At 45.6% G+C, this 13,898-nt stretch overlaps 1 protein-coding gene across 8 annotated transcripts in view; it reads left to right on the top strand.

Annotated features, from left to right (window-relative positions):
* MBD3 (methyl-CpG binding domain protein 3) overlaps positions 1–13,898 on the top strand; it is a 112,933-nt gene that overhangs the window by 46,817 nt on the left and 52,218 nt on the right. For all 8 annotated transcript variants that reach the window (XM_069740633.1, XM_069740634.1, XM_069740631.1 and 5 more), the window contains 3 exons: positions 10,412–10,571; positions 11,249–11,386; positions 11,476–11,566. In XM_069740633.1, coding sequence (XP_069596734.1) covers positions 10,412–10,571; positions 11,249–11,386; positions 11,476–11,566 — 389 coding nt within the window. The remainder of the gene's footprint in view (positions 1–10,411; positions 10,572–11,248; positions 11,387–11,475; positions 11,567–13,898) is intronic.

Here is a 13,898-nt window from a genome sequence, read left to right as displayed (position 1 = left end):
AACGTTGTGGATTTTTCTTGGAGCCTTTGCGGTGTCCTATTCCGTTGAGAGGAATTGATGCTACACCTTTGGCCAAGAATAAGCCTCAGTACTGGGCCCAGCTGACCATGTGCATGGCTCCTGCACATCAGGAAGTTATTCGCTTTCTGGTACTGCATAATTTGCATGATGTGGTCGTGTTGGGGTTGCCATGGCTACAAACCCATAATCCAGTATTGGATTGGAACTCTGTCGGTAACCAGCTGGGGTTGTCAGGGAGTACATGGTGATGTTCCATTTTTGTCTATTTCGTCATCCATTCCTTCTGACATCCCAGAGTTCTTGTCGGACTTTCAGGATGTATTTGAAGAGTCCAAGTCTGATGCCCTACCTCCGCATAGGAATTGTGATTGTGCTATCGATTTGATTCCTGGTAGTAAATTCCCTAAGGGTCGTTTATTTAATTTGTCCGTACCTGAACACACCGCTATGCGCAGTTATGTGAAGGAGTCCCTGGAGAAGGGACATATTCGCCCATCGTCGTCACCATTGGGAGCAGGGTTCTTTTTTGTAGCCAAGAAGGATGGTTCGCTAAGACCGTGTATTGATTACCGCCTTCTTAATAAGATCACTGTTAAGTTTCAGTATCCCTTGCCATTGATTTCTGACTTGTTTGCTCGGATTAAGGGGGCTAGTTGGTTTACTAAGATTGATCTTCGTGGTGCGTATAATCTGGTGAGAATCAGGCAGGGAGATGAATGGAAAACGGCATTTAATACGCCCGAGGGTCATTTTGAGTATCTGGTGATGCCGTTCGGACTTGCCAATGCTCCATCTGTTTTTCAGTCTTTTATGCATGACATTTTCCGTGAGTATCTGGATAAATTCTTGATTGTTTACTTGGATGACATTTTGATCTTCTCAGATGATTGGGAGTCTCATGTGAAGCAAGTCAGAATGGTTTTCCAGGTACTGCGTGCTAATTCCTTGTTCGTGAAGGGATCAAAGTGTCTCTTCGGTGTGCAGAAAGTTTCATTTTTGGGGTTCATCTTTTCCCCTTCTACTATCGAGATGGATCCGGTTAAGGTTCAGGCCATCCAGGATTGGACTCAGCCGACATCTCTAAAAAGTCTGCAGAAATTCCTGGGCTTTGCTAATTTTTATCGTCGCTTCATCTGTAATTTTTCTAGCATTGCCAGACCATTGACCGATTTGACCAAGAAGGGTGCTGATTTGGTTAATTGGTCTTCTGCTGCCGTGGAAGCTTTTCAGGAGTTGAAGCGTCGTTTTTGCTGTGCCCCTGTGTTGTGTCAACCTGATGTTTCTCTTCCGTTCCAGGTCGAGGTTGATGCTTCGGAGATTGGTGCAGGGGCGGTTTTGTCACAGAGAGGTTCTGGTTGCTCAGTGTTCAAACCATGTGCTTTCTTTTCCAGGAAATTTTCTGCTGCTGAGCGTAATTATGATGTGGGCAACCGAGAGTTGCTGGCCATGAAGTGGGCATTCGAGGAGTGGCGTCATTGGCTTGAGGGTGCTAAGCATCGCGTGGTGGTATTGACTGATCATAAGAACTTGACTTAAGCGCTTGAATCCTAGACAGGCCCGTTGGTCGTTATTTTTTGCTCGTTTTGATTTTGTGATTTCATACCTTCCGGGCTCTAAAAATGTGAAGGCGGATGCTCTGTCTAGGAGTTTTGTGCCCGACTCTCCGGGGTTATCTGAGCCGGCGAGTATCCTCAAGGAAGGAGTCATTGTGTCTGCCATCTCCCCTGATTTGCGGAGAGTGTTGCAGAAATTTCAGGCTAATAAACCTGATCGTTGTCCGGCCGAGAAACTGTTCGTCCCTGATAGGTGGACTAGTAAAGTTATCTCTGAACTTCATTGTTCGGTGCTGGCCGGTCATCCAGGAATCTTTGGTACCAGGGAGTTGGTTGCTAGATCCTTCTGGTGGCCATCTCTGTCACGGGATGTGCGTGCTTTTGTGCAGTCCTGTGGAATTTGTGCTAGGGCTAAGCCCTGCTGTTCACGTGCCAGTGGGTTGCTTTTGCCCTTGCCGGTCCCGAAGAGGCCTTGGACACATATTTCGATGGATTTCATTTCTGACCTTCCCGTTTCTCAAAAAATGTCGGTCATTTGGGTGGTCTGTGATCGCTTTTCTAAAATGGTCCATCTGGTGCCCTTGGTTAAATTGCCTTCCTCCTCTGATTTGGTGCCTTTGTTCTTCCAGCATGTGGTTCGTTTACATGGCATTCCTGAGAATATTGTTTCTGACAGAGGTTCCCAGTTTGTCTCGAGGTTCTGGCGAGCCTTTTGTGGTAGGATGGGCATTGACCTATCTTTCTCCTCGGCCTTCCATCCTCAGACTAATGGCCAGACCGAACGAACCAATCAGACCTTGGAAACATATCTGAGATGTTTTGTTTCCGCTGACCAGGATGATTGGGTGTCATTTTTGCCGTTGGCTGAGTTCGCCCTTAATAATCGGGCCAGCTCGGCTACCTTGGTCTCTCCATTTTTCTGCAATTCTGGGTTCCATCCTCGTTTCTCTTCAGGACAGGTTGAGTCTTCGGACTGTCCTGGTGTGGATTCTGTGGTGGACAGGTTGCAGCAGATCTGGACTCAGGTAGTGGACAATTTGACCTTGTCCCAGGAGAAGGCTCAGCTTTTCGCTAATCGCAGACGCCGTGTGGGACCCCGACTTCGTGTTGGGGATTTGGTTTGGTTATCTTCTCGTCATATTCCTATGAAGGTTTCCTCTCCTAAATTTAAACCTCGTTTTATTGGTCCGTATAGGATTTCTGAGATTCTCAATCCGGTGTCTTTTCGTCTGACCCTCCCAGACTCCTTTTCCATACATAATGTATTCCATAGGTCGTTGTTGAGGAGATACGTGGCACCTATGGTTCCATCTGTGGAGCCTCCTGCCCCTGTTTTGGTGGAGGGGGAATTGGAGTATATTGTGGAGAAGATTTTGGATTCTCGTGTCTCTAGACGGAAACTCCAGTATCTGGTCAAATGGAAGGGTTATGCTCAGGAAGATAATTCCTGGGTTTTTGCCTCTGATGTCCATGCCCCAGATCTTGTTCGTGCCTTTCATGTGGCTCATCCTGGTCGGCCTGGGGGTTCTGGTGAGGGTTCGGTGACCCCTCCTCAAGGGGGGGGTACTGTTGTGAATTCTGTGGCTGAGTTCACTTCTGTGGTCACAAGTGGTATTGCAGTCTCTGGGCTTCCTCCCTCAGGTGTTTTGGTGAGCTCGTTGGCTGCCTTGCTATTTAGCTCCACCTGAGTCTGTCTTCCTTGCTCCTTGTCAATGTTCCAGTGTTGGATCTGAGCTACTGCATCTTTCCTTGGGCCTGCTGCTCTGCTAGATAAGTGCTTCTAGTTTGTTTTCTGTTTTTTTCTGTCCAGCTTGCTATTGTCTTTTGCTGGAAGCTCTGAGAAGCAGAGGGGTGCACCGCCGTGCTGTTAGTTCGGCACGGTGGGTCTTTTTGCCCCTTTGCGTGGTTTTCGTTTTAGGGGTTTTTGTAGACTGCATAGTTCTCTTTGCTATCCTCGCTCTGTCTAGAATATCGGGCCTCACTTTGCTGAATCTATTTCATTCCTACGTTTGTCTTTTCATCTTGCTAACAGTCATTATATGTGGGGGGCTGCCTATTCCTTTGGGGTATTTCTCTGAGGTAAGTCAGGCTTGTATTTCTATCTTCAGGCTAGGCAGCTCCTCAGGCAGTGCCGAGTTGCATAGGTAGTTGTTAGGCGCAATCCACTGCTGCTTATAGTTGTGTGAGGATAGATCAGGTACTGCAGTCTACAGAGATTCCACGTCTCAGAGCTCGTCCTATTGTTTTTGGTTATTGCCAGATCTCTGTATGTGCGCTGATTACTGCACGCTGTGTTGCCTGATTGCCAGCCATAACACTTCCCCACCCTAATAAGGGACAGGAACACAGAGGTTAAATTCCCCTTCCTGCAACCACCAGTGTTTTCCTGTCCCCTATACGGCATGAAGAGGATCTAAAGGGGCTGCCGTGGCCGGCGATCGGAGCTCCACACACTACCTTTCAAGCCGGGCAGCCGAGGTCGGGGGCTTCTCCTGCGGTGCTGCTCCCATCTCCTAGCCTCGGCGTAACTCTGGACCTTCCCGCCTCTCCTGCGCCCCCTCTGGGGGAAAAGCGGGGCGGTGTCGTACTAGCCCCCCGGTTTCCTTCTCCTTTGCCTCGATCCTTGGTCGGGGCACGCTGGGGGAGGGTGGTGCGCGTCTCGGCACTTTGACGCGTCCCTTCCGGTGGGACACGCGTCACTTCCGGTCTCTTCCTGTGCGTTCCACTTGGACCGCACGTGCTCGCCGGCCGCTGGTTCCTTCAGCGGTCAGATACCGGGGTGTTCTGGAAAGGATTCCCCCAACTGGGCCAAGATTGGAGGATGAGCACAGATGACGCTGACCCTCGATCCCCTTTAAAGTTCCAGGTGGGGGAGACACCAGGGTAAGACCTGTCTGATGCTGGAACGGACATGGACGGTGACAAACCCCCTTGCTCTGTGGGAAGGAAACCCGGTTCCTCCCACGTCACCAATCCGTGACGTCACTACAAAGGCACATCTCTCCGGCGCCCCCTTTGTCTCTCAAGTTAATAAGGGAACTGCACCTAGAGCAAATGACCGCTGGTGAGACTGCCCTGTTACCCACGCTGGGTATTCTAAGATTCGCAATCAGAGTAAAATGTTCAGCCCAAAATTAATTTATGATTTAATTGCCTTAAGGGCGCACTAGGTAATTACAAGAAATATACAGTCAAAATATATCTAGTGAGGTGAAGATAGAATGGCACCAAGTGTTTCATCCATGAATATGGTATAACGTGGGGTATGCCTAGACTGTCAAACAAACAGCGCTGGAAAATGGAGACTCAATTTAGAACCACTATGGCATGCGGTAATCAAAAGCATTAGGGTGGTGCTCAACAAAAAAGCAATGGAGATCCAAGGAATGAAGAAAAAATAAAGTGGCACTCACCCAATATTGCTGTATGAAAAATGTCCTTTATTCAGAGTATACATTCACAGACTATCGGGTGGAGAGGCGGCTTGGTAGGAAGGGAGGTGCAAGAGGACGACGGCCGTTTCGCGCCTGCGCGCTTCAACGGGTCCAGCTGGACCCCAAGAGAGGAGATTTTAGACGCCCTACCCCTGCTACAAAAAGCAACAGAGTTCCTAGCCGACGCCTCTGCTGAGTGTCCGAGTAGCCGCAAAAGCTGCCGTCCTCTCCAACTCATCTAGGAAAGCACTCTGGCTAAAATCCTGGGGTGGGTGACTTCGTCTCCAAGTCCATGCTGTGCAGCATCCCCTTCCACGTCCATCATGTATCTGGTCCCGTTCTGGATGATATCTCGGTTAAGGCAGCAGACAAGAAGAAATCTCTTTCTGAACAAAGAAATCCTAAAAGATGCTTTTTTCGTCGTCGTACCCAATCCCCCCATGATCAATCTTCACAGAGGGATTATAGTGGAAAAGGCAAAACAGGGAGATGGAGTCAAGGGCAGGAACATCCTTGTCCCTCAGACTCAACAGACCCCAGATAAACAATGACTGTGCTCCGGGCGGGAGTCGTCTCTCACTCTTTTTCACCCAGTGGCAGTCCATCACCGCAAATCAGTGGGTCCTTTGTACCATACGAGATGGACTAAAAATAGAATTCGAGAGACCTCCCCCACAATGCTTGTGGATAACCTCCCTACAAACCCCACACCTCCAAAACTCCCTGTTAAAAGATCTACAAAACCTAATCCAATCAAATGTCATCTCGCAGTTGCCAAAACGAGAGGAAGGACGTGGCCACTATTCTCGTCTCTTTCTGGTAACAAAACAGTCTGTAGAACAGGATCATCATAAACCTGAAGCCAGTAAACAAATCTGTTCGCTACAGGAGATTCAAAATGGAAACAATCAGGTCGGTGATCCCCCCTCATCGGGCAAAATTGGGTAATGGTGACAGTGGATCTGAGGGATGCATACTACCATGTACCAATCCATCCAGAACACAGGAAATTCCTCAGATTCGCAGTCTCTCAGGGGCAGCAACTCAAACATTTCCAATTCAACGTCCTACCCTTCGGCATCTCTATGGCTCCACTGGTTTTTACAAAAATTATGGCGGAAGTAATGATCTTCATCCGTCGCCAAGGAATATGCATTGCCCCATATTTGGACGACTTTCTTATCATGGCACCATCTACCCCCCTGTCTGGAGTCGGACGTAACAAAGACACTGGAGATATTACGGTTCCTAGGCTGGATTCCGAATCTAGAAAAATCAGAGATCCATCCCTCCAGAAGGAGAAAGTTTCTGGGGGGTTCTCCTGGACTCGGAAGAAAGAACAACATTTCTACCCAGGGATCGTCAGTTCGACCTTGTCCGCAGAATAACCAGATTCAGAGACCAGCGATCACTGACACTCAGGGAATCAATGTCTGTTCTAGGATCCCTGACCGCATGCATCCAAGCAGTTTCCTGGGCTCAGGCTCACACGCGAACCCTTCAAACCTATGTGCTTCTACATTCCAGGGAACGACAGATTCAGAATTTTTCTCCCCGGCCATGTAAAATCAGCCCTGAGGTGATGGTTAGATTACCAAAATCTTCAGAGGGGGGTCAGCTGGGATCAGCTCCCCCTGAAGACACTCCGCACAGATGCCCGCAGACGAGGCTGGGGTGCAGTGGTAGAGGGTTACCACTTTCAAGGACGATGGACATCAAGCATCAGCAGCAGTTCTTCGAACCTAAGAAAACTGAAAGCTGTGGAAGAAGCCTTAAAAGCGTCATCTGCGCTGATCCAAAATCACCATGTTCGTATCTACTCTGACAACATGACCACAGTGGCCTACCTGCGACACCAGGGAGGAACGAAGTATGCCGGTCTGAAGGAAATAGCAGCAAAAATTTTTTTTCTGGGCAGAGATAAACCTTATGCCAGTCACAGCGGTACATCGAAGAGGGTTAGACAATACTCAGGCAGACTTCCTCAGCCGGAAAGACATACACCCAGGAGAGTGGTGTGTCAACCAAACAGTGTTCAATGTCCCTGACCTCGAGATGGGGAACTCCAGAGGTGGACCTGTTTGCCAACAGACAAAATGCGAAGGCGGAGGCATTCTTCTCCCTCTATCGCACGGAGAGAGCGCAGGGAATAGACGCATTCTCACAACTGTGGAGGATCAATCTTGCGTATGCTTTTCCACCCATCCCCATGCTGGCACTGACACTACAAAAAATCAGAACAGACCCGGTCACCATAATCCTAATCGCTCCACTGTGGCCCGGAAGGAGCTGGTACAGTGCCCTTCTGGACATGACTCTAGAGGGTCCCTGCCTTCTACCTCAAAAAGTCGACCTCCTTCACCAAGGTCCCCTACTGCACCCGGACCTATACAAACTGAACCTGGCTGCATGGTTACTGAAGACAGAATTTTAAGAGCCAAAGGACTCTCGAATAAAGTAATCCAAACTCTCCAGAAAAGCAGAAAGCCAGTAACCAATGCCATCTATGCCAAGGTCTGGAAAACTTTTACGTCCTGGTGCTCCCCTGAAACCCCAGACCCCTTCCATCCCAATATAGCACAGGTCCTAGACTTTTTACAGAAAGGTTTAGAAATGGGCCTTACCCCTAGCACACTCAAAGTGCAAGTATCTGCCCTTAGCACCTTTTTTGATCTAGACTTAGCCGGCATCCAGGATTCGTCCTAGACTCCGTAGTAAGGTGCCACCTTGAGACCTTAATATCGTTCTTAACAGCCTAACCCAAGATCTGTTTGAACCCCTGGAATCTATGACCATAAAGAACTTAACCCTTAAAACAGTTTTATTAGTCGCAATCACTATGGCTAGACGTATAGGAGAGTTACAGGCCCTGTCCATACAGGAACCATACCTGATCACTACGGATAGGATTATACTGAGACTAGATCAGTCCTTTCTACTTAAAGTAATCAGATTTTCATAGGGATCAGGATATTGTGCTGCCCTCATTCTGCCCAAACTCCTCCGGCCCTAAGGAAGAAACCTTCCACACCCTTGATGTCCGCAGGGTGGCTGTATCTTGCCTACGACAGACTGAAGCCTGGCGAATTGATCAAAATCTATTGATCCAGTTCTCAGGATGAGAAGGCAAGAAGGCGGCAAAGAACACTATCGCGAATTGGATCAAACAGTCTATTTGCCTGGCTTATTCATCACAGAAACTTGATCCACCTGCTTCACTGAAGGCACATTCTACCTGGGTGATGGCAACATCATGTGCAGAGAGGGGGAATGCTTCATCAGAGCAGATATGCAGAGCCGCCACCTGGTCGTCCATCCACACGTTCACTAGACATTACCGGCTAAATTTCAATAGGGATTTAACTTTTGGCAGACAAGTTCTGCAGGCTGTGATTCCTCCCTAAAGAAATTAGCTGTTGGTACTACTCCGAAGTGGCTGTCGTGGAAGGTGACTAGAGAAAATAGAATTAGGCTTACCGGTAATTCGGTTTCTAGGAACCTTCCACGACAGCACTAATTTCCCTCCCTATCTGATGACTTATTTATTGAATGATTCCTGCACTTTGTGGTAATTAAACATGCCACTGTGTCCAGGAAAACACTGGTGGTTGCAGGAAGGGGAGGGGTATTTAACCTCTTTGTGTTCCTGTCCCCTATTAGGGCGGGGAAGACAACCTCCGAAGTGTCTGTCGTGGAAGGTTCCTGGAAACAGAATTACCGGTAAGCCTAATTCTATTTTCTGTCCAGGCCTATTTCATGAGTCTTATATTTTTTTTTTTAATTCTGTGGAAGCATGGTTGAAAAGCAATGTCTGACTTCCATTTGTTCATTTTCATAGATTTTTATTTATTTGTTATTTTTGTCAGATTCAAGTTATTTCTGTGACCATTGTGGGTTTTTCTGTCATTAAACGAGGGGTACCAACAATTTTGAGCACGTGTTCTTCTCTTAGCGGTGATGTCGCCACAATTGCGACTAGCCTTCTCTATGCGTGAGCCGAAGGTCTCTGACAATGACAGCCTATAAGGTCTTGTTCTGATGCTCTATAGGCTTGCATTATAAGTCCTTTCCGGGTCACACAGCGCCCAGCTAAATGCCAGAGAGAGCAGCAGTAGATCAGAATATTAATACACTCCTATTACACTCATAGTGTAAATTCACCCTTCGTTAAGAACACATGTCTGCTGATAGCTTGTCTCTATTGGACATTGAAACCAAAAGCAATGAACTGGAATATGCAGCGTTTAGGCTCAACTTCACACTGGCCACTAAACAGACAAAAACCAAATGAGTAAATAACTACAGCAGTAAATAAATAACAATAGTGCATGAAAATATAGGGTACTTGGTTAACATAATTTTGATTAAAAATACGGTAAAGCCATCCCGCCACGTCACGGTGACTGTATTCTCGATGGTCCTAACCTCTAATGTTAAACCCTCACCATGTGTCTAATGACGCATGTGTGAATAAGGGCTGAGAAGGACCGAGGCCCCGACTAATGGACACCCAGCAGTGGGGAGCTTTTTAAATGTAATGTCCAGCTCAAAGAAAAGGAAGGCTATGCCCCTATTTGCACAGGGTGCAACAACTGAATTAGGATGTATTGGCATTGCCTACTATTTGGGAGGCCCCTATTCGCATTAGATAGGCATCAAGTGGGTGAGTTAGGCTGACTTTTCTCTGTGTAAGGGGACCTGAAGACAGCTGTCTGCAGAAAGTGCTTATTCCATCACTCCAGCATGTATTTCAATATTTTATGAAAAATCGGACCGTGATCTAAGAAGTATCGTTTCTCCTTGCGGCAAGTGACATGTTAAGCATGCCGAGATGAGGAGACTTAAAGCCTCAATGCTCCTCTGGGAAATATGCAAATTGTCTCTTCAGAGAGGAAGAAGACTAGAACTCTAGTGCCACCTATTGGAAGTAGCAATCCTAAAAGTCAAAGTTGACCCTTTAACTAGCCTTGTCACATGACTTAGTATAAAAGCCAAACCAGAATTTCAATTTGCAGACACTGTGTTTCGGGATACTGCCTCTCGTCAGATCGTAGTCAGACGCTTCTTACAGCCAAACCAGATCTCACTCTTTGCACTGACTAGGGATAATACCCCTAAACACAAATTGAGATTCTGGTTTGGCTTTTATCCTTAGTTGTGTGACAAGACTCGTTAAAGGGTCGACATTGACTGTTAGGATTGACTGCTTCCAATAGGTGGAACTAGAGTTCTAGTCCTCTTCCTCTCTGAAGAGACACTTTGCATGGAAAATCTGACACACAGTAGGGGCAAGTTTAACTTCTTTTTACTAACTTTTTCATTTCTAGCTTTTATGTTCCCTTTATCAATAATTAATTGAAGTCAAACGAGGAAAACGATTTTCAGTCTTGCCTTCATTTTCAGCCCAAGTGGTAAGAAGTTCCGTAGTAAGCCACAACTGGCACGATACCTTGGAAACTCCATGGACCTAAGCACATTTGACTTTCGGACTGGGAAAATGCTGATGAGCAAAATCAACAAGAACCGTCAACGTTTGCGATACGATGGACTAAATCAGGCTAAGGTAATTTAGTTAAATCTTAGGAGTACCAATTCGAAATCAAAGTATTTGCTACCTAATGAGTTAATTTTTGTTAAGTCCAAGTGGGAGTTTTCACTGGGGGGCATGTGCTCCTTCTTGTATGATGCCGACCAATCATAAGAAGGCAGCATCACAGCAGAACAATACCACTTCCCCAACAATAGGTCCGGGCAGGTTTTTCAGTGTCTTGAGATGTACTGGTCTAACATCCTATGTCAGTGAATGTGTGGGGAGGGGCAGTGCAGCAGAGTTTACCTGCATCACACTACAAACCCTTCTGGCACAGACATCTCTGCTTTACTGCCCCCATCATGACCACGGTCTGTCCAAAGCTGAGAGCACTAAGGTGGCAACAGCACTTGTTTGTAATCCCTTTGCAGCGAGATCAGAACAGGGTGTCATTTCATCTCACACAGGAGTCCAGAACAAGCGGGTTTCTCCTGAGATCTAATGACAGCCTGATCTCACTGCGAGTGTAATTACGAACGCCTGAGTGTTGGGGCCTGTTTATGATTGGTCAGAGTCATACAGGAAGAACATTATGAAAAATTTGGTGAAAACTCCTCTTAAAACAAGAGACCTGTATACACAGAGCAGAACGACTGAAAAAAGTGAAACTTAACTGTTCCATTTACTTCATAATAATTTTGTTTTTGTAGGGCAAGCCTGATCTGAACACCGCTCTTCCAGTTAGACAGACTGCCTCCATCTTCAAGCAACCAGTCACCAAAGTTACAAACCACCCTTCTAACAAAGTGAAAAGTGACCCCCAGAAAGCAGTTGACCAGCCACGTCAGGTAGCTAATTACATAATGTATTTAAAACCCCCTTTTGATGAGTACACCTTTCCAGGACTAAACTTTTACTATTTTATCCTTATAAATAGCTTTTTTGGGAAAAGAAATTAAGTGGCTTAAATGCTTTTGACATAGCCGAGGAACTTGTGAAAACTATGGAATTGCCAAAAGGACTTCAGGGTAGGTGCTTTGTTCTTACACTGTTCTTTTGTAGACACTTTTTCGGTACGTTTGTTCTTTTCTATCTATGCCATCTATAGAGGATCCAGCTCCGTTTTTAGATACCCTGATTACCTTCATAAAGCCATTCTGGCAAATACAAGTGCTTCTCACTAAATTAGAATATAATTTAAAAAGTTTATTTCAGTTCTTCAATACAAAAAGTGAAACTCACATATTACAGTCATTACAAACAGAGTGATCTATTTCAAGTGTTTATTTCTGTTAACCCCTTAGTGACAGAGCCAATTTGGTACTTAATGACCGAGCCAATTTTTACAATTCTGACCACTGTCACTTTATGAGGTTATAACTCTGGAACGCTTCAACGGATTCCGCTGATTCTGAGTTTGTTTTTTCGTAACATATTGTACTTCATGTTAGTGGTAACATTTCTTCGATATTACTTGCAATTATAAATGAAAAAAACGGAAATATGGCGAAAATTTTTAAAATTTTGCAATTTTCAAACTTTGTATTTTTATGCCCTTAAATCAGAGAGATATGTCACGAAAAATAGTTAATAAATAACATTTCCCACATGTCTACTTTACATCAGCACAATTTTGGAAACAAAATTTTTTTTTAGGGACCACATCACATTTGAAGTCATTTTGAGGGGTCTATATGATAGAAAATAATGAAGTGTGACACCATTCTAAAAACTACACCCCTCAAGGTTCTCAAAACCACATTCAAGAAGTTTATTAACCCTTTACGTGCTTCACAGAAACTGAAACAATGTGGAAGGAAAAAATGAACATTTAACTTTTTTTTGCAAACATTTTAATTCAGAACCATTTTTTTTTATTTTCACATGTGTAAAAACAGAAATGTAACCATAAATTTTGTTATGCAATTTCTCCTGAATACGCCAATACTCCATATGTGGGGGTAAACCACTGTTTGGGCACACAGCAGAACTTGGAAGTGAAGGAGCGCCGTTTGACTTTTTCAATGCAGAATTGGCTGGAATTGAGATCGGACGCCATGTCGCATTTGGAGAGCCCCTGATGTGCCTAAACAGTGGAAACCCCCCACAAGTGACACCATTTTGGAAACTAGACCCCTTAAGGAAATTATCTAGATGTGTGGTGAGCACTTTAAACCCCCAAGAGCTTCACAGAAGTTTATAACGTAGAGCCGTGAAAATAAAAAATCGCATTTGTTTACACAAAAATGATCTTTTTGCCCACAAATTCTTATTTTCACAAGGGTAACAGGAGAAATTAGACCACAAAAGTTGTAGTGCAATTTCTCCCGAGTACGTCGATACCCAATATGTGGGGGTAAACCACTGTTTGGGCGCACCGCAAAGCTTGGAAGAGGAGTGCTGTTTTACTTTTTCAATGTAGAATTGGCTGGAATTGAGATCAGACGCCATGTCACGTTTGGAGAGCCCCTGATGTGCCTAAACAGTAGAAACCCCCCACAAGTGACCCCATTTTGGTAACTAGACCCCCCATGGAACTTATCTAGATGTGTGGTGAGAACTTTGAATGCCCAAGTGCTTCACAGAAGTTTAGATTGCAGAGTCGTGAAAATAAAAAATATTTTTTTTTCCACAAAAAAGATTTTTTTAGCCCCCATGTTTTTATTTTCACAAGGGTAACAAGATAAATCGGACCCCAAAAGTTGTTGTCCAATTTGTCCTGAGTATGCTGGTACCCCATATGTGGGGGTAAACCACTGTTTGGGCGCACGGCGGAGCTCGGAAGGAAGGCGCGCCGTTTTGGAATGCAGACTTTGATAGAATGGTCTGCGGGCGTTATGTTGCGTTTGCAGAGCCCCTGATGTACCTAAACAGTAGAAACCCTCCACAAGTGACCCCATTTTGGAAACTAGACCCCCCCCAAGGAACTTATCTAGATGTGTGGTGAGAACTTTGAATGCCCAAGTGCTTCACAGAAGTTTAGAATGCAGAGTCGTGAAAATAAAAAATATTTTTTTTTTCCACAAAAAAGATATTGTAGCCCCCAAGTTTTTATTTTCACAAGGGTAAAAGGAGAAATTGGACCGCAATAGTTGTTGAACAATTTATCCCGAGTACACTGATGTGCCATATGTGGGGCTAAACCACTGTTTGGGCGCACGGCAGAGCTCAGAAGGGAGGGAGCACCATTTGACTTTTTGAGCGCAAAATTGGCTGTCGTGTTTGGAGACCCCCTGATGTACCTAAACAGTGGGAACCCCCCAATTCTAGCTCCAACCCTAACCCCAACACACCCCTAACCCTAATTCCAACCCGATCCATAATCCTAATCACTAACCCTAACGATAATCACAACCCTTA

The sequence above is a fragment of the Ranitomeya imitator genome, chromosome 1 (genome assembly GCF_032444005.1).
Source record: "Ranitomeya imitator isolate aRanImi1 chromosome 1, aRanImi1.pri, whole genome shotgun sequence".
NCBI classification, from domain to species: domain Eukaryota; kingdom Metazoa; phylum Chordata; class Amphibia; order Anura; family Dendrobatidae; genus Ranitomeya; species Ranitomeya imitator.
This window is presented reverse-complemented; position numbering and strand designations above follow the sequence as displayed.